This window comes from Ptychodera flava, chromosome 22, assembly GCF_041260155.1.
Source record: "Ptychodera flava strain L36383 chromosome 22, AS_Pfla_20210202, whole genome shotgun sequence".
Taxonomy (NCBI): Eukaryota; Metazoa; Hemichordata; class Enteropneusta; family Ptychoderidae; genus Ptychodera; species Ptychodera flava.
The window spans coordinates 23,974,919-23,994,645 of NC_091949.1; the positions used below are offsets into that span (position 1 = coordinate 23,974,919).

The following is a 19,727-nucleotide window of genomic DNA, read 5'->3' on the forward strand; positions in this document are numbered from 1 at the left end:
TTACTATAAATGCCATCTCAAGCGCATACTTTTCAAAACCATTTACAATAGGAATGCATAATGGAGAAGAAACATGCGTTTAATTAAGAGAATGTTTTCAGAATCTTTAAAACTAGTCTCTGAATTTGTCTTCCCATGGGAGACTTGGTAGACTCTACAATGGTACAAATCACAATGAATCATGGGATATCTCTAGCACTGCAGATATGGCCTGTGTTAAAAGCATGATAAGTGAACCTTTAGGAGAACCATGAAAACAGACATGAATGAAGAAAAAGATGTGAATATGCTTGCAAAGGGATAATGCCTAGAGGTTAAACTGTGACTAACAAAACATTGGTAGAAGAATCACAAACACACACATATTTGCACCATAATCTTCAAATTTTATTACCTTTGGAAAGACACGCCCCAAAGCCTAGAGGAGCCTTTAAGTCCTTTATTTGTACATTTCATGATCAGTAACATTTCAAGAGATAAAAGTCAGAGACCTTAATGGCTTTTTGTTACAATACTGGATTTACAAGAAGTAATGGCGAAAAATGAGTGGAACTGATTTAGGGTATTCTGCTATGAAAGACGAAAAGATATGTCAAGTGAAGAGATCTTAGAAGTAGCAGAAGCTTTCCCGAGCAAATATATTTTGTAAAGTGGAACTTACTACCGGTATACCAGAACCATTGAGAATCAAAATGGATAACCAGATTACTTTTTCAAGAAAAACTGTACATTGAATGCAAATTTTGGTCCACCATTTACCCTACCCAAATTTTTGTTTTTCTTTTTTTTTTGGACATACATAAAATGATGAAAAAGTTGAAGGGAAGCAATGAGGAAAAGACCCTGGGGTGTCAACTGCCTGTGAAATGGCAAGCTTTACAGGAACAAAGATGTTCTTAAACTTTCAAAACAGATACCCATCCCTGACTTGCGTTGAAACATTACAAAGTTCCTGACTTCAAATACACAATGCGCGTACAAACTGTGGTATATTTCAGATAGGCACTACACACTTTAAACAGAAGCCCTTCGGCAATAAGAGTTCTTGAAATATCTCACTTTGTCCATGTCTTCTGTGATAGCTTGAAATTTTTTTGCTCAAATGGACACAACACAGTTCATTGTTTCTTACTTTGATTAAATTTTTCTGTTCCTGATTGTTATTTAATTGTTTCATTCGAGTACAACAGAAGTTTATACGATTTCAAATTGACAATTTATACATGGTTACCTTAAAGTCCGAATTCATACATTTCATATCAAGGTCTATGGACCACAGGCACTGGATATCTTTCTTCCTGACACTAAAGAAGTCTAAAACGAATGAAAGTTTACAACGGGATATTTTTTTTTCAGATTTTGCATAAAAAGGAACAACACAAGCTGTATTGCAGACAAAACACTGCATGAGAGTTCTCATAGCTTTTGGAAACACAGCAAAAGTAAAGAGATTAAAATTTAAAAAAAAATTAAAATAACTGAGGGGTCTTCAGAAAAAGACCCCAAACAAGGCAATGATCTTTGCTCCAAAGACAATGAGCTTTTGAACATTCATGAAATCGTCTGCGAAAAGCACAAGCAAAACTTATGAAGTTCTTGGGAAATATAAGCCAAACACACAAGCCATAAGAGATAGTGGAAATCTGATACAAAAAACACATATGCTTGAAGTACACTGTTGCTGAGAGTTTGGTAGAAAACAGAAATGGTTAGAATTGGGGACAGACTATGCCTTTTTTTCAGAATTCAGAGACTACCACCCCTATAAAATGAGGAACAATTGACCTGTCAATGTGAAGGTATCTGGGAAAATGCTATTGCTGTGGATTCATGGGGTGGGAGGGATACCGCTTTTGGCAGTGAGAGTAGTTTAAGATTTCGCGATACTTTTGTAGTATTCACAGAGCACAGTCCAGGCTTTGGGACCATGAAGCCGTCGGGTGGATCTCGCCAGTACGCGCCATTCTTCGCATGCGGGTGCCGGATATGAACTCGAAGTCTTCCTTGCGCTCTGGGTCGTAGAAGTCCATCTTGCCTTTCTTCTTGTTGTATGCAGCTACACGGAATGGTATGATTTCCAGTTGTGTCAACCCTGGTGCCATGGTGAGAACCTATTGGAACGATAGCATTGCTATTAGTACTGCACTTAGTATGGTCCCAGAGAATGTTCCATACTGTATACTGCCAAGAGATATACTGATTTTGAACCTATGTCTTGAACCTTGAGCCAATGAGCTACGTCATGAAATTTCATTGAGTTAGTCAAATTTACATACATACATGAAATTTGCAAAATGGTTTGAGTCCCAGAGAAAGTTTTCAGGCAGCAGTGGTCAAGTTGCCTAGGAGGCCAACAAATTTTACATGAGTGCGTGGAATGCAAAAATTCTATATTTTCGAGGAGCATTTTATGGTCACTTGCATGTGAAAAAAACCTAACATTTCTAAAATTGAATTTAAAAAATGTGAAAATAGGCCCCATTACAACACTTAGAATCTTTTTTCAATTCTGTCTGAAAGTATAAAAAGTGCTAATGCTATTGTACAGTACGCAGAAAACATATACATACCCTTCTGCCGTGCGAATGATCATAGAGATCTTTAGTACCATCTGGATGGGGCATGCCTGCTGGGTCACGGCCAACAATGTAGAAGTTTGTACCAGCAGCCATTCTGGCTTTGCAGTGCCATTGGACCTGAGAATGAAAAATTTTACAAAAGTTGGCTTTGTTACTACTGGACAACATCAACGGTGATTCAAAACACAGAGATAAAGGCAAGGGTCTTTATTAAGGCAGAGTGTGCCTCAGGAAAGACATACTGACATACTGAATTGGTGTAAACTAGGAACTGTTATGTGTATTTTACTTACCTCTGTCGGGCCAGCATAATGCATGGGTGATGGGAAGATGGCTAAGACGGTGGAATCTGGATCCAAGACACCCTCTTCCAGGACTGCATGATGCTGTTTCATACGGTAGTCAAGGGGAACATCATCGTCTTTGGTCCAACCACCTAGGACATGGCAATCGGGCAAAAATGAGTGACGATGGCCCAAAGATATCAGACTTTCTCTAGTTGCTGGGACTTTCCTGGGTTTTTTTCATTTTTGTCTGTCTACAAATACCTCTGTATAAGAGGTGATCTTTGTTTTTGCCCAGAATTTCAATGTCTCCATATACATACTACTACTGTGTCTAAAATATCAGAATTCAAGTCCAAAATAACTTCCAAGTTCAGGTAACTGAAGAGCAATGAAGACACGACTTATCAAATGAAATGGAATACAGAATTGGGGTGGTGATGATGTTCACTTTGAAAGATGGAGGTTAACTTTCATTGATCTTTGCTTTTTGGAGACTTACCAAGAGGATGGAGAAGCAGAACTGGCTTCTGGTAGCCCCTCTCCAACAGCCTTCTCCTTGTGTCCTGCATCAGCAAGGCGTGGCCGTTGTGTACCGGGTTTCTCAGCTGGAATGCAAACACGGCATCGGCCTGCATCTCGCGGAACTTGGCTCGGAGCTCGTTCGGCGTTTTGCGATACTCGTCGAGTCCGTCATTCCATTTGATTCTTTCCAAGACTTCCAGGTCACCTCCCACAAGCCAGTTGCCACTCTCCATCACCATCTACGGACGAATGAGGACAAATCATTATCAGTGTTGCGAAAGATAGGAGTCAAAGCAGTCCATAGGCAGCCTTGACTTTATTTCCGGAACACTGGACAATCTGGTTCAATTCTTTGTTCAATGCTACCACTAATCATGGTTCTCCACAAGGGGACTTATTAGAGGGGTCGGTCACCCCTCTCTTTTGAAGCAATCTATTCATATGTTAATAACCATACATTTTCACAACAAAAGAATATGCAAATTATGCAAATTGGCTGTCCCTCTGATTTTTCAAGCTGTGGAAAACACCACATTTCATCTACGGCAATAAGGTTGCTCATCTGGAATCTACCTTGATGTATGGATGTCCTGGATTGGCTGTTCCCCAGGTGCGGGAACACCTCTCTTCTTTCCGATGCTCATAGAATTCGGGAGACCGGAGGATGGCATAGATCTTGCCCTCGTACTTGAGTGAGAACGCCTCCAAGCCGTCGAGTCTCTCCTTGTCATCATCATGGACTGGAAGCACTATGGGTAGTGACTGGTTCACCACACCACCTGATAAAGAGAAGCAAAACATGAGAACTTGAACCTTGTCTGGAATGTTGTACAACACCCTTGACCAACACATTCAAAAAATTAGAGCGTTTACGAGAGATGTAGGAATTTCTTGAAATTTCTCACTTTCCAGGAGTCTGTGAGGTCACCTTGAAGTACATCTCATTCATTTGAAGGGCACACTGGCAAAAGGGTTGGAGCCAACAATTCTTCGCAAGAAAATTACCAGAATGTTGAATTCGTCAGACATGTCAAAGGTCAAACGAGTAGGTTCAATTTTTGTTTTCAACCCAATATTTGTTTATCTTGGCACATGCACTGCAAGATAACCTAGAAACTGGCAGCTGTCTGTCCATAAACAAACCGTCATACTAATTTCATCCCTATGTAGCATTTCTACATCAGTCTCTTTTCAATTTGAAAAATCTCGGGGTTTGAAGAATGTGGGAAATAAACAAAGTCCACTGGTTACTCTTACCGTCTAGTTGGCAATTGAAGTGCAGTGTTTGTAAGTATTCTCTTTCTCGCATAAATCCCTGGAGAGGTGATGCCCAGCCCTCGGAGAGAACCTGTGTCCACTGCATATCCAGCTGGAATGGAGAATAAAACGCACCAAAGTTAAGCATTTCAGACTGGTACACCACCTATTTGATGTGATGAGAGACTCAAACTTGGCTGTTTTTAAAACAACACTCTGGGTGCACTGGGTTTTTAGCATTTGTTATCATCTTCATATTTCTCTGCTACAATTCAGTTAAGATGCAGCTGATTAGAAATTGGGTACTTCAATGACAGGCAATAATATTGAGGAAATTTTCAATCCAACCAAACAAATTGGAGGAACTTATTTTTTTTAGCCAATCAGATTCAGTGACCATTCATATTCAAGATCAGTAGGAATAAGTGGCCAACAAAAAAAGATGGCAAATTAATGATCTCCAGGATTGTCAACAAGTGTACGAAGCACTATCATATCACTGCCATACCTTGGTGATTTCCAATGATGGAATGCTATGAGCCTCTTCCTTGGCAGCTTCAACGCCATTCTCAGGAACAAAGAGCTCTTTGACTGTATCCATGGCAGACATCGGAACAACTTGCTGTTCATACAAACAGAAAAAGCAAAGTTAACAAGGTGTGATCCTTCTGAACTTGTATTGCAGAGTCAAATATTCTTTTTCTACCAGGAAGCCATTTTGTCTATTGTTTATGTTTTTTGTTTATTTCTCTTTATACCATCAACTTGGGCTTTAGTGAGTGATAAAACACAGGGGCTGCAAAGATACTGCCGTGGGTCTCACTGTCAGTATTAAGGTCATCTTTGCTTTTCAATTTTGGATGGACGACAGTCTGTGCTGATTACAGCAGACTTGGGAATGTTCAACTTCACTTAAGACTGAAAGAAGCTGGCTTGCTGTGTCTCAGATGTGTGGGATTTCGCAATCAGTCAAATGGCTGATGGAGATTGTTCTCAGCAAACCAAATAGTGAGAGACACACAACAGGCTGAGAAGATAACCGATGCATCCATCATGTCTTGTTCCACACTAGTTTCAAAAGTGATAAAAGACACAGAACAGACACCGGTATATTTCATCATTGCTTATCTGATGCCCTTAGCTCACATCGACAACCACCCACAGAACTCTGGGAATTCTGAGATAACTTACTCTCTCTTGCAGCAGTTCCAACACTTGCTGAATGGACTCGTCAATACTCAGTTCGCCGCCCTTGACGACGAGTTCAGGGTGTTCTGGTTTTTCGTAGGCTTGATCAATACCAGTGAAGCCTGCAAATAATCAGAAGCATCATTGATCATTTGTCACCTCTAACATTCCATTAACCTCTATAATCAAGAACAATGAGGATGGCCTGGTTTGAATTTAACCTGACCAGCTTTGTACACGGGATATAAAACACTTTGGAACAATGATAATAGGAAAGTTATGTTCTTATATTTAGAGGAAAATTTTACTATATGGTCATAAATGGGAATAAATGTCAAACATTGGAATGATGACACCAGAATGTTATGAACTAGCATTCAAGACAATGATTGAAATTCATAAGATACTATGAATATAAGTGATGTCATTCGTGTGTCACACACTTTACTTCTTTCATTTACTTGTCTTTCAAATTCAATACAATCCCTATCCCGTCAAGAAAGATTGAGACATGACTGTAAAAGGGTTTTATTTTTTCGGACCAAGTTTCCGAAAGCTGGTTGGATCACCTTACCTTTGATCATACCAGCACGTGCTTTCTTGTACAGTCCCTTGACATCACGCTGTTCACAGACTTCGAGCGGAGTGTCCACGAAAATTTCAAAGAACTGAAGGCCGGATTCCTCATGGATTTTACGTGCAGCATCACGATCCTGAAAACAGAAATGGGTGAAAAAACGCATTACTCTACATTACTCTACCCATGGGTATGGCATTGTCCACTCACCCAATGCTTAAACCAGGCGTGCGCATTTACGTAACTTTTGTTTTTACTGAGTATCCTTGCACAAACAATGAATCACTTATAATAAACTGTCCATTGTCAGATTTTGTGTTGCTATTTACTACTGTGTTGCTGTAAGTGAACAATGTAGGGGCCATGCCCGTCCGAAGATGGTCCCTTCCACATCACATGATGCAAGCTCCAAGCTTGGAGTTTTTTTCCTATGATTCAAATTACATGGGCAACTTCCTGTACTATTTTTATCGGTTTTTGTAAAAAATCGCGTGAGTTATAAATGGTGAAAATAGTTTTTCCTGGGTAAATGACCACAAAGCTACCACATATGTAAAAATCATCCTTGGTGAACTTCCCCTTTAAAGTTACAGCCATTCCACAGAGAGGCTAAGCTTTCAAGCAGACAAGTTTTTGGGTGATTCAGATAATGTAAACACTCATCAGATTTCACCAATGGTGAAGCTGGCACAAAAACACCATTAGTTAGCTCTATACCTTGTAACAATATTGCACAATTCTTGAGAAAGACGTCGTGCACAAATGATAAATATAAATTGTAACTGGTCTTTGCTAACTGCCATGGTGTTAGTTAAATCATTGGTTTATAGACCGACAGAGCTGTATCAAAGAGCAGAGACTATTACATCTTTCACCGGATTAACCACGGTAACCAAAGTCATTCATGGCATCCACAGTTTTTTAAAGATAATAGCTCGCCGGTGGCTGATATGATTACATGCAATGTAAATTTTGGATGTTTGAAAGACTCTCAAGCAAGGCCTTTGTTCAAAACCTCTGCTTCTTTCGAACAGTGATGAATGCAGAAAAGGCAGCTTTGTGTCACTCACAACTCAGGGTCAAGAAAGTGTCTCTGGCATTATAGGGTAATCTTTTCAAGATGTCAAAAGGTTCGTATGTCTTAGCTGCTGGCCGTAACATTTTACGACATCAGCAGTCCTCTGAAGGACAAGCTGTTGAAAACCTAACAATGTTTTCTCATGCCACGGATGCTTGGAGGTGGAAAAAACAATACTGGATAAGGTAATAAAGGAGTGTTTGTGAAAAATGGTACTACTTGCTCCACTGCACACCACCTATTCAGGCAAGGTCAAGGTCGAATAGGTTCAGTACATGGTCACTGAAACCAACAGTACCGAAATTGTGTCATGTGTTTCCATTTTTACCCTACCTACAATGCTATCAACTTTCACCAAACAAAGAAACAACATATCACTTTTCTCTTGTTAAACCATGACAATTCTGGATTCACATAGTACTTTTGGCACACTTCAACGTTTGACATGCTATACTTGGGGATCAAATGCTTGCACTTTCCCGTTCTGTGTCATCATGTCCTGTGTTTGCAGGTGAGCACACAACCTGGGAGGTATGCAATGACTGTTACACTCCTTGCAGTGTGAAGTCTAATTATAGCAACTGTAATACCTCCATTTCAAGGTCATGTATGTTTTGAATGGAGACGACTACCAAGCGACTGGAATGGATCTAGTACAGTGGTTTAAAACACGAAACATGTTTCTGAAATACACACAGCATCATTGGGTGACAGTCACCGGAATCAAGTGTGTTTGCTTGTGCTTCTATTGGATTGTTTTGAACGGCACATACCCCACAAGGCACCCCTGAGGTATAGGAATATATGAACACATATACGCACCTTCTTGAATGGACTGATGAAGGCTGTCAGACAGACGATGCCTCCATCAGCAAAGAGTTTGGCCACTTCACTGACACGGCGGATGTTCTCTTCACGATCTTCCTGAGAGAAGCCAAGATTCTTGTTGAGGCCGTGACGCAGGTTGTCGCCGTCCAAGGCATAGGCGGGAATTCCCTTGGAACACAGGTAGTCTTCAAGAGCAAAACTGATCGTGGTCTTTCCGGCTCCAGACAGACCTATCAAAATAAAACACAGGATAAAGTGTGAAATGGGAAATTATCTTTATGTGAACTCTGTCATTCCATTTTTTTTTTGACATTGTTCAACATTGAAACTCCGAGTTGTTTTCAACCTTCAAACAAACTGATTCTGAACTCTTTAGACAAGAGCGAAGATAGATGGGGGGCCCAGGTAGCATTTTACAGTGTTGATTTGCAAACCAGGACAAACATTACTCATACACACTTTGAATACAGTACATCTTGAGGGGCCATTCAGGCAAAATCTTCCATTTCATATACAAAGCTTTGTATGTCTACCCATCTTGCCTCCTGTCACATGAAAACGGGGAAGTATTACTCAAAATGCAGAAAAGTAAATATAAACTCTATCGCACAACATTTCTTGTTTAACATAATATACCACAGCTGTTTTCAATCCTCAAACAACCTGACGTTATTTCCTAATTTCAAAAGCAAATACCCAACAGTAATATAAAAGGTTTCAAATATTAATCAAAAATGACAACTTTCGTTGCAAAGATTGATGTACATGTTTTCTATTGAAGTATTGATTATTATTTTAATTTTCGAGAGGATTTCAGTCCCAATTCATCATGTTTTGAAAATCCACAAAAAAATGGGCGATCTATTTCCCGCATTGGAAGCAATGTACCATTACTGACAGAAGACAGGTACCGCTTTTTGGACTTTTGGTTGAGCCTGCCCCAAACTACTGCAAATTCAATTCATGCCTTAATTCGGAATTTTTCTATTGCTATTAGACACAGAACAATGAAAAGAATTGAAATATACTGGTAGGTAAAAGCACACACGACAACCAGCTGGCTTCTACAGTCTAAACTTGGTAACATATTAACAGGTACTGTCTAAAAATTTCCAGGTACACGTACGGTCTAAAAATTTCCAATCTAAACAGGTCTATCTATGTTGATCAGACATGGATGATGGCCTGAAGTTGGCATTCACAGCTAAGTCCACAAGCCATGATCTGACCTTGATTTCTGCCCAGGGTCAGTTACTTTCACCCTGCAGATAATGTAGTCATAACAATTGGAATGGCAGATATTGTAGTCATAACGAACCCTTGCCACGTTAACAATTATCCTGAAACCTGAGCTACGCTTATTTTCCTGTCATGATGAAAGCTCGTTCATTTGTTCCACGTCAGAAAGGATATTGCTGCTATGCAAATTGCAGTACTTCTGAAACTGTTTTACATGCTTTACTTAACCTGCCCTGTAATTATCCTATGTCTGGGTATCAGATTTAATAGACCCTATCATAGATTCTAATGATAGCACCATGCTACCTTTGACCCTTTCTTTCAGCTTGTTTGCCCATTACTGTATTTTTAAGATTAATATGGAAGGTGCCATCTCGTCACTGCAATGTCACTGTAAAGTGACTTGTAAGCCTTCTACACTTTTTGGCTGATCTTTTCATTTTGGAAGACAAACAAGAGTTATGGCCGAGCTTCAAGGCAATAGAACTGATCCAGAACATTCTCCAGATAAAACATTACAGCCTAAAGCAGGGCATTAATAAAATTCATTTTAAAAACAAAACAGGGTTTCTGAAAGTAGGCTTGTGTCATTATCTTATAGTCTGCTTTGAAACCCGGGCTTTGAAAGACCTGCTTCAGAATCAGGTGCAGTAAATTGACCATGCATCGTACATTGCTAAACTCTTACAGCCAATCGCTAAACCTAAACTAACTCTTTGAATATTAGGTAGCCTGGATCCAGTACCAAGCCCCAAGGGGGTAGGATTTGGATGATGACACTGTGAGACCTTTGACCCTTTGCTCTGTGTCAAAATGTGGAGCCCTTAGAGAAAACTTGCACAGTCAATCCTTTGTGCATCTCCAATGCTGTTTATACTTCCTAGTTTGGAAATGCTGCATGGCACTGGCAAAGGGACAGGGTACCGACCATATCACCAAACAACAATGCTATAGAGATACACCACAAGGTAGCCCATATATTTTGACAGAGTACATCAGCAGTAGTGAGAAAGTAGGGAGAGAGAGAGAGAGAGAGAGAGAGAGAGAGAGAGAGAAGGAGAGAGAATCTTGCAATACATATGATGCAATACATATTTGGGATAGAGCTATAGTACATTGCTTAATGCCCCTTTAGAGGACAGTTTCAATTCATATCAAGAATTCAACTAATCTTATAGCCTTTACTAAGATGTCACACAGCCCCTCCGTGAAGACGTTGCTTCTTTTTTTCCATTACGCTGGTACTTTGTTCATATTTTTTTGAACGTCACATGACTGATGTCTTGGGATGTCTTTTACCTGTGAACCAGATGGTGCAGCCTCTGAAACCACCGCGCTGTCCCATGACTTGGCCTCTCTTGGCGCGGGACACATGATGGGCTTGCTGGAACACATTGCTGGAAATCTGCAAAGAAATGAAACACAACACTGTCAGCTATAGGCAGTCAAATTATAACAACCACATAAGGTACACTTTTCCTTGACCCAAACTGCCCCTCCTTGCTGTGCGTTGTACGAGTAAACGATATGTCAAAACTGAGACGACATAAGGCTGCACATATGACATTGCATCAGTAGACAATGTCATGCCTAGAGCAGTGGAATCAGGAAAAGATTTGCAGATGACAACTTCCACCCTTTCCTTCCCTTGCCAGTTGCTTTATACTTTCATCAAAATTGTAAGGATAAGGAAGTTAGTGCAGGATGCATCGATGTAGAATTATTCGGATAAAAACAGCTCTTTACATCAACAGGACATCAAAAGACACAGAGAGGGTGAGATCAGGGAGTGTGCTCAAATCAGACGGATAACAAAAATGTATTTTGCAAAATTTGAAAAAATTGGGGGAAAACATGGACAAGAAGGCCCTTCAATAGATTCTCACATGCATGTAATGGAATGTGAGTGAATCATCATGCAATAGTTTTCCAGGACATGGAACAACAAAGATTTTTCAATTGTTACTTTGAATTCAATACAAGTGGACAGTTCAGCCTAGATCAGCTTTGGTCTCTTCAGCCCCTGGGAATTGTCTTGCAAATTCAACACAGGCAGACAGGAATGAAACAGGGCTGATTTGTTTACAATGCCTTCATCCCCACGACCTCTACGAAAGGTTAAAAGGGGTCAGTGCCAGCATTCAGCAACTTTGACGCCAGCGAGTGTGCTCTAGTTTGGGGTTGTGGCAACAAGTTGCAAGCCCAAGCTGTCAATTTGAAAGGGGCAAGCAATGTCTTTTGGTTTCTTACGGAATATACGCAACAAATCAACAAATCGGGGAAAATTTTCAACAAATTTAAATTTACTATACATGGTAATGAGTTGGAAAATGTGTCAACATACACTTACCTTGGCATAAAGTTAAATATTACAGGAAAACTAACAGAGCACAAATTGATTTGAAAAACAGAGCTATGAAGGCATGTTTTAAATTGAGACAGTTACTCTTTGCAGAGTTAAATATTCCAATTAAGGTCCATTTACAAATGTTTGATGCCATGATAAAACCTATTCTGCTATACTGTACAGAAGTATGGACTGCAGACATATGCACAAATGCAAAAACCATACTCACAAACTTAACAAACACAATTGAAAAGTTGCACATTAAATTTTGCAAGCACATACTTAAAGTGAATAACAAAGCATCCAACATAGCATGTCTAATGGAACTGGGTAGATATCCTCTAATTGTTTCAAGCATAACACAAATGGTCAAATATTGGTTAAAAATAAGTAAGAAATCTGATACAACACTGACTCGTGAGGCTTATGATCTGGGTTGTCAACTGGACAATGCACATACAGATAATTGGGTGTCAGGAATTAAACAATCGTTGCTGCTCGTAAATATTGGAGATGCCATGAATGTAAAGATAGAAAATGACAAACACTTTAAAACTAATTTCAATGTAAAAGTTAAACAGCTATTTGAAAAATGTGCATTTGAATTGATTCATGATGATACCAGACAAGGGCACCATAAAAATAAACTTCGCACATACAGAGAGTTGAAAAAAGATTTCTCTCTCGAAAGCTACCTTCATGTTATAAAAACCCAGATCACAGATTAGCCCTGTGCAAGTTACGCATTAGTGCACACATACTACACATAGAAAAGGTAGATATAGAAACCTTGATGTCATAGACAGAGCATGCCCAATTTGCCAAAACAAACAAGTAGAAGATGAGATACATTTTCTTTTTCATTGCAAAGGATACACAGACATTAGACATGATTTTTTCAGTAAACTAAACATTTGTAAAACGCATTCAGAGGCACACAAGACCTTGTAAGCATCTTTTCAAGGACAGATAAAGCATCACTATGTGAATTGGGAAAATACATACATACATGTTTTAAACTCAGACAAGACAAAATGAAAAAGGCAAAGTAAACTATTTATGAACCTTTAATATGTTGACCTCATGTATAGATATTTATATTATATATATATTATATATACTCTTTCATTGTTGTTTTTGCAAAACCTTTATTGTACTTTATGATCAAGATCCCAACTGGGATAGGATTTCAATAAAGGCTTACTTTACTTTACTTTACGCTGAAGGTACACATGGCCTGTCCACCCCCACATCATCATTGTAGCAGCTGAAAACAATTGGGCTGTACCACAACTTGCCAGTTATATAGGTAGGGCCAAAATATGAAAAGAAAGTGCCACAAATGCCGTTTTCTTACAGCGCTTCCTGACTTACATTTACCAATAGTTATTTCAATGAAAACAAAGGTTGATAAGATGGATTTGTCGTCTCATCTACTCAGGGTCTGAAGGATTTAACAGGTCAAAGTTTTTCCAAACATGAGAATTGGACCAATTAAGAGCTTGCCCTTGTTTTATATCTAGGGCACTCCAGGCCTAAATACCTTTTGCACATAGGTAATCAAAAAATTGGGACAAAGTCTTGTGTCATTACAGTGAGTACGGTAGCTTTACAACGACTCTAGAGATAAAGGACAGGTACATGAGCTCGTCAAATGCTTGGAAGTCAGACAACTCCATCAAACTATAAACTTGATGATTTTGGGATAGTAATTTAGCATCAGAATAAAACACGTTTACTTTCAAAGAGCACTCCTTGTGTCTTTGGAAGTTCTCTCCGCTCTTTCAGGCAGATTGAATCCTGATCAAAAATTCTTAGAGATGTCAACTAAGGAGTGCACTTTTAGCCCGCTGACAGTTTAATTGCACTCCAAGGGGTGAGAGATTTTACCGATTGAAAGGCAAGGGGTGCCAAGCACTCACAGGAGAGTAGGTTATGGTACAGGCACAATCACTTGGAATGCTGGACGGGTGCAAAGAACAAATCTAGGACACTGTAAAACGAGACGACACCTGTGGGACTGGCTGTTTTGATACTGATGTTTAGAAAAATGCAGCTTTTCCTTGTACAGAAGGTGGAAAGTTGAATTTTAAACACAGAAAAAATGAAGACATCTGGCAAATCTACCGTTGCCGAATAATTGCAACACAGTTACACCGATATGAACAAGACAAAAGCATGGAATAACAATGCAAAAGAATGAACTTTCTCCCGACAAGGTGACAGGTCGAAGTACCCTTGTTTATGGTCACACAGCAAGTAAAGGTAACAAACAGACCCAGAGACAGGGACACATTAACATAATGTATGCCTTATCTCAGAAAGACAAGTCCATATACAGAACTCTTACACCCCACGCTAAGTTTTGCTAGGCCTTTCTTTTCACCCTTGGGCATTTGCTCCCTTCTTTATCACTCTCCGCTGACTCTAACTCTCTTCAAAGTTAGCATCTCTCTCTTAACCCTGGCCTACTTATTCCATCCTAACATATTTGTATAGCTGACCTTACCCTTCAATTTTGTGTATCATTTTCTTTTCATGCTTTCTCTTTCTCTTCATCCTTGGCTCAAATTTACCCCGTTCCCTGCAGCCCTCCGCCCCCATACCCAGGTTTACATCCTAACTAACTTCATTGACCACTCTTCTCCTCATCACTTGCACCTGTCTCTCCCTTTTCATACGTTGTGGCTAGCTCTCAAGTTCTACAAGCAGTTTACATTGTCTCCATCTTCAATTTTCTACCTTCAAGATAACTTTGACCTGACCCCCCCCCCCCCCCCCTCTCATTGTTAATCTGCACCCCATCCCTGCTTCTCTCGACACCGGCCTCCTATCTACATGTACCACCTCCTCAATCTTAACATACCCCCTCCCCTCTAGTTTCAATGGCTCCCTCTTCATCTAGCCTCATCCATTCTGACCATGCCATCTTATTTTTTTCTCTAATTAGCAATCTGTAGATTTGTTTGAGGGGTGGGGGAGGCTGTGATACAACTGACCCGTGGAGCATTGTAGTCTGGCTAATGTACAGAATATTGGCTGGTGACCAGGGGAAAATTTTTATGGATTCACTGACACCTTGTTAAAGAAAATCCATTTGTCACACAGGTGAGGCATTTAGAAGTGGAACAATTGACACCCTGCAGACGTACTATAACCTGGTCTTTTTTTGGAAGAACCTTCGATACAGTGCCCCTGTGTGCCGCTAAAAGCTTTCAACATGAATACTGTCTGACCCCTGGGAATGGCAGGTTAAGGTACCGCTGGATGTACTGTGGCAAAAGAAAAAGGTGCGAGTTGAAAAGAGCTGAATGGACACTGATTGATGGTAGGGTATGCCGCCTGGATTGTCCTTGGCACAAACCAAGTTATGTGATCCAGGTGTTCTAGGTCAGGGTACACCGACTCTAGTTTTCATTGTTCTCTACAAGGGATAAGCAAGTTTCTCCAAATTCCATGGCAGTTTTACGGGCACGATGAATACAATACTAACCAACAAAAGACAAAAGTGCGGACGACACATCTATTTGCACTCGCAAACTTTTACAAATTTACAGTGAGCAAGACTCAAAGTTTATAAATTTCAAGTTGTTGAAATCACTGACTCTTCATTCATTGAGAACCCTTTACAGAAGTACATGATACAGAAAAAAAGTCATGTATCAACTGCCATGTTGAAGGGGACACTTTCTTGCATTGCATTTGTATGCACTGACATGTGTACATTTTCTGCCTCGGTAGGGACATACATTTTTGCGACCAGATTAATTTTTTGTATGACCATGAATATTTCTGCTTTTTTGCTGCTCTAATAATGTGTTACGAGAAAGGAGACTACTTTGGAAACGATTCAAAGATTGACTGTTGGAAAAATGTGAAATTGTATCAACTTCTCACACCGCTAACACAGTAACAAGAAAACAGATATGGAAAACTACACTTATGAGCTTATCTGAAACTCCTCACGTGAACTTCATCAAAGTCGACAAGAATAGGCCGGCATTTGATGGAAAATTTGTATTTATACCCATTTGAGGTCAGAGAGCGTCCCAGAAGAACAAAGCAAACTGTCTCACGGGATGATCCGACACATACAAAATGTATGGGACAGTAGACAAATCAGATTTTTCAAGAAACAATACCTCTAGATGATAGCACAATCAAATTTGCTAAGTTTTCAGAAGTTGAAGAATACTTTGATAAGCCTGCCTGGTCCCACTTCTATTCACTTCATTGAGCTGAAAAGGCTGAACAGTAGATCTTGTGAAATGACTCATCAGAATCCATTGAAATCCGAGTGTATGAGGACTCAAAACATAATCTTTTGTCCGAGGGCTTGCCAAAGGAAACGCTATACAAACTACTGAACTAGTCTGTACTGTAGTCTGAAGTTGTGCCTTGGCCAGGCCACATCATGGATAAGTTTCTTGTCCCAAGTTGCATAATTCAAGCAGATACCGGCAAAAATCAAACAAAAAAGGCACTACAATGTGATAAGGGGGCCAAAGATTACTCCTAGGCGTAATACTGCAATGTCATTAAAATCACTGTATACCCGGCGGTAGCATACAGATTTACCTCCATGCTGTATTGAATGCACATAAGTAAAGCTCCTTGTGTTGAATGTACCTAAGTAAAGCTCCTTGTACTGGTACTAATGATTTGAAGCACGACAAGCTCCCGTTCAGTTTCACTTAAATGCAAAGTCGGAAGGACCAAATGAATATTAACATCTGCAGGTACCTTCACCTTATCAAGAGAACTGATCTAGAATATTGTAAAAACTTCTGAGTGGAAAATTAGCATCACAGAATCTGGTCTGTACAGAAACAACCTACTGTGAGCACTCATGCAAAACGCTGGTAGACCCTTTAATTTCTCAACCAAAAGTGAAAACATTTTTGACATTTCAGATTTAATGCCAGAATATACATAAATGTCATTAAACTCTTGCCATCTGAGCATGGCCACACCACCTCAAATGAAGACGCCAATGTTTTAAGTGAGTGAGTCATCTGGTGTTTGAGTTTACAACATACAATACCTACTGTCCATTCATAGCACACAAATCTGAACAACACACCATGCCGTCAGCTAACAGTGAAGTGACCAAAAGGCCACATTTGCATGAATTTACACACACTGTCACAGATGACAGGGCACGCTCCATAGCAATGACTTACAAATTGTGGAAAATGCCCTTGATCGAAATTGTAATTGTCAAGGGTAACCCTCTCCTGTGCTTTAAGCCAAGTTTTGTTAGTTATGATTGCAGTGGTCCACCTATCAACATACATACACATTGACGCCAGAGAGTATTATTACGGTCTATCTCTTGGCAGCTCTGAGGGTAAATCTTGTTAATTACGTTTTCAGAAGATTATGTGTGATATACACTCTCTAAAAAGACACAAAACTGACTGAAATCTAGTTCACTGGCAGCAAATTTGCTCATTCTAAGTTTGTTATGAAGGAGAAATATTGGGCAGAACACTGTGATATTATTTCATGTCTATTTTTAGAAAATCACAAATCATAGTACACTGTCGTATTTTTCCTCTCTGGAGTGTCTTTGGGCACTTTGAAATTACGGCAATATAAATGTCGAGTTTGAAGATAATTGTAACAGTTGGCATGAACAAAATCAGTGAGTTTTGATTTACTCTTTAGGTATGCATGTACCTGTTGATGCTGAGTGACCTCTGCTTGAATTTGTGCTCCATGCGACCTAAAAAGTATGGCTTGTACACATGCCACTCCAAAATCATGTAAGTATCAGTTAAAACATTACAAGTCTAGCTCAACCGAGGCTATACTACTGGACTTTCATCACGTCAGACGACACCACACAACATACAAATCAACTGATGTAATATGGAGGATAAATCCAAGTTTTGAGTAAAAACAAGGCATTTTCTAATAAGTCATGTCATTTGGCATTTAACGCCAAATTCCAATTTCCAAAATGACAGGAAAGAGAAAAGAAGTTTTCTTAGACTTGCCCACTACCTTTCTATCTCATACTGTATGATCTGACCTTGTGTTAGGGAGATTTGGGATCATTTATATCTGTCATGGTGAACGTTTGGTAGAAAGTCACACTTCACAGACTGTGGTATCAGAGAACCAAGCTGTACTGTCAGATGACACCACCATTCCAGAGTTGTTTCTACTACTATAAACTACAAGGATGTGGATACATCATACTGTATTGGCTGGTGCTGAACTCTTCTGATGCTCAACAATGTCCCATCAGTTACACATCACAAAATGTCACAGGCAAAGTTTTCAGCGTATGATAAATCCAGTTTTGAGTGTAAACAAGGCATTACTAGAAAGTCATGTCAAGTGACGAGAGACGCGACGCTAGATATGAATGAAAACTAACAGAACAGTGTCCTCAGTTACACTTACCCTTCCACGCCTCATACCGTAGGGGTCTGCCCTCACGGTGGGGGATTTGGGACCCTCCACGTCCGTCATGGTGAGTGTTTGGTGGACTGCAACACAACACGGGACTGTGGTATCAGAGAATGGTGGGACTCAGCTGCAAAGTGGGCTGATGCGGCCCAACTCCAATTTTTAAATAGCTGTGAGGACGTGGACAGGTCATTTGCATAACAACAGGCGTACCAACATCAGTGATATGGTAATTTTCAAGAGCTTTGCATGCTGAGGTCATCAGCTGTCTTAGACAGGGGTCACAGGCGCCCCCATTCAAGAATAGGGATGTACAGACTTTACTTGTAGAACGTTTTTCCTTTAACTTACCTTCAAAGTACACTGAGTGTTTTAAACTATGGTATATTTTTTTACTCTGAAGTTCGAATACAATGTATCAAATAAAGCTTTAATAGGCTAACTTTTTTTTACAACTTCCTGACATATTCCATTTCTGGTGACACTTTACTAAATAAAAGAAAGAACAGTCTAAGTCTTGAAAAATCAATTCGAAAATTGCGAAAATGACTATTTGTCACTCACAGATTGGATACTTGTGATTTGTGGTCTGATTCTGGGATTGATGGCAAAGCTAAGAAGGAAATGACGAAATGGCATAATCCTTTGCAAGCTGATGCCAAAACAGCTAGAATAGCTTCAATTCATTCGCAACAATTAGACTAGTCACGTCATCAACTGGTGCCAACGCATCGGTGAATACTGTTATGAACGATCAAGCACTGCTGATCAAAATTATGAGAAGTCAACTGTGACTGCCTTTCAATCAGTCAAGGAACAATGACAGCAAATACTACTGTTACGGGTTATGAAGTGATGTTTTGTAACGCGAAACATACTGTGATAGTTGTCTAAATACCAGTAAATAATCAACCACCGTAAACATTAAAACCTGCACAGCTTCATCCTAAAAGTAAAATATAGGAAACTATCTTTGCTGTATGACCCTCGTATTAAATATTATGTGTGCAAATATAGATTTTCAAGGCATATTAAATTTAAGTGTTCTTTCCTGCCTACATGAAATCAAAGGAAAACAGCTGCTAACGTTCAATCTTGAGTATTCATTTGCATACAAGGAAAATAAGACTGAATCTTAAAATTTGGGAGGGAAACTAATGGTAGTTTCTGATCTAAAAGATTCCCATCGTTGTTTCTATGTCAACTCTATTTGGCCAAGGCCATCACACTTTTTAATAAAAAGAGTTTCAGACATGTTCTCTTCAAAAAGTAAAAATGAGGCACGTTCATTCCAATCAGCTAAAAAAAGGAACCTTCGTCACGTCAATTTCAAAAATCACATAAAAAATCACTTTAAAACATACACAATTTCTTTTTTCAAGATATAATAAGCAAAACAATTCAT

At 39.5% G+C, this 19,727-nt stretch overlaps 1 protein-coding gene across 1 annotated transcript; it reads right to left on the bottom strand.

Moving 5' to 3' along the window:
• Positions 1–365: 365 nt before the first annotated feature.
• On the bottom strand, positions 366–18,468 carry LOC139122997 (bifunctional 3'-phosphoadenosine 5'-phosphosulfate synthase-like). The gene is given in 14 exon segments (XM_070688933.1): positions 366–1,929; positions 1,932–1,949; positions 1,952–2,111; positions 2,571–2,696; positions 2,873–3,015; positions 3,366–3,627; positions 3,962–4,167; positions 4,646–4,757; positions 5,154–5,267; positions 5,837–5,955; positions 6,408–6,546; positions 8,311–8,546; positions 10,855–10,960; positions 18,317–18,468. Coding segments are annotated over 14 exon segments (1,869 nt in total). The 5' UTR covers positions 18,386–18,468; the 3' UTR covers positions 366–1,870.
• Between the last annotated feature and the right edge of the window lie 1,259 nt (positions 18,469–19,727).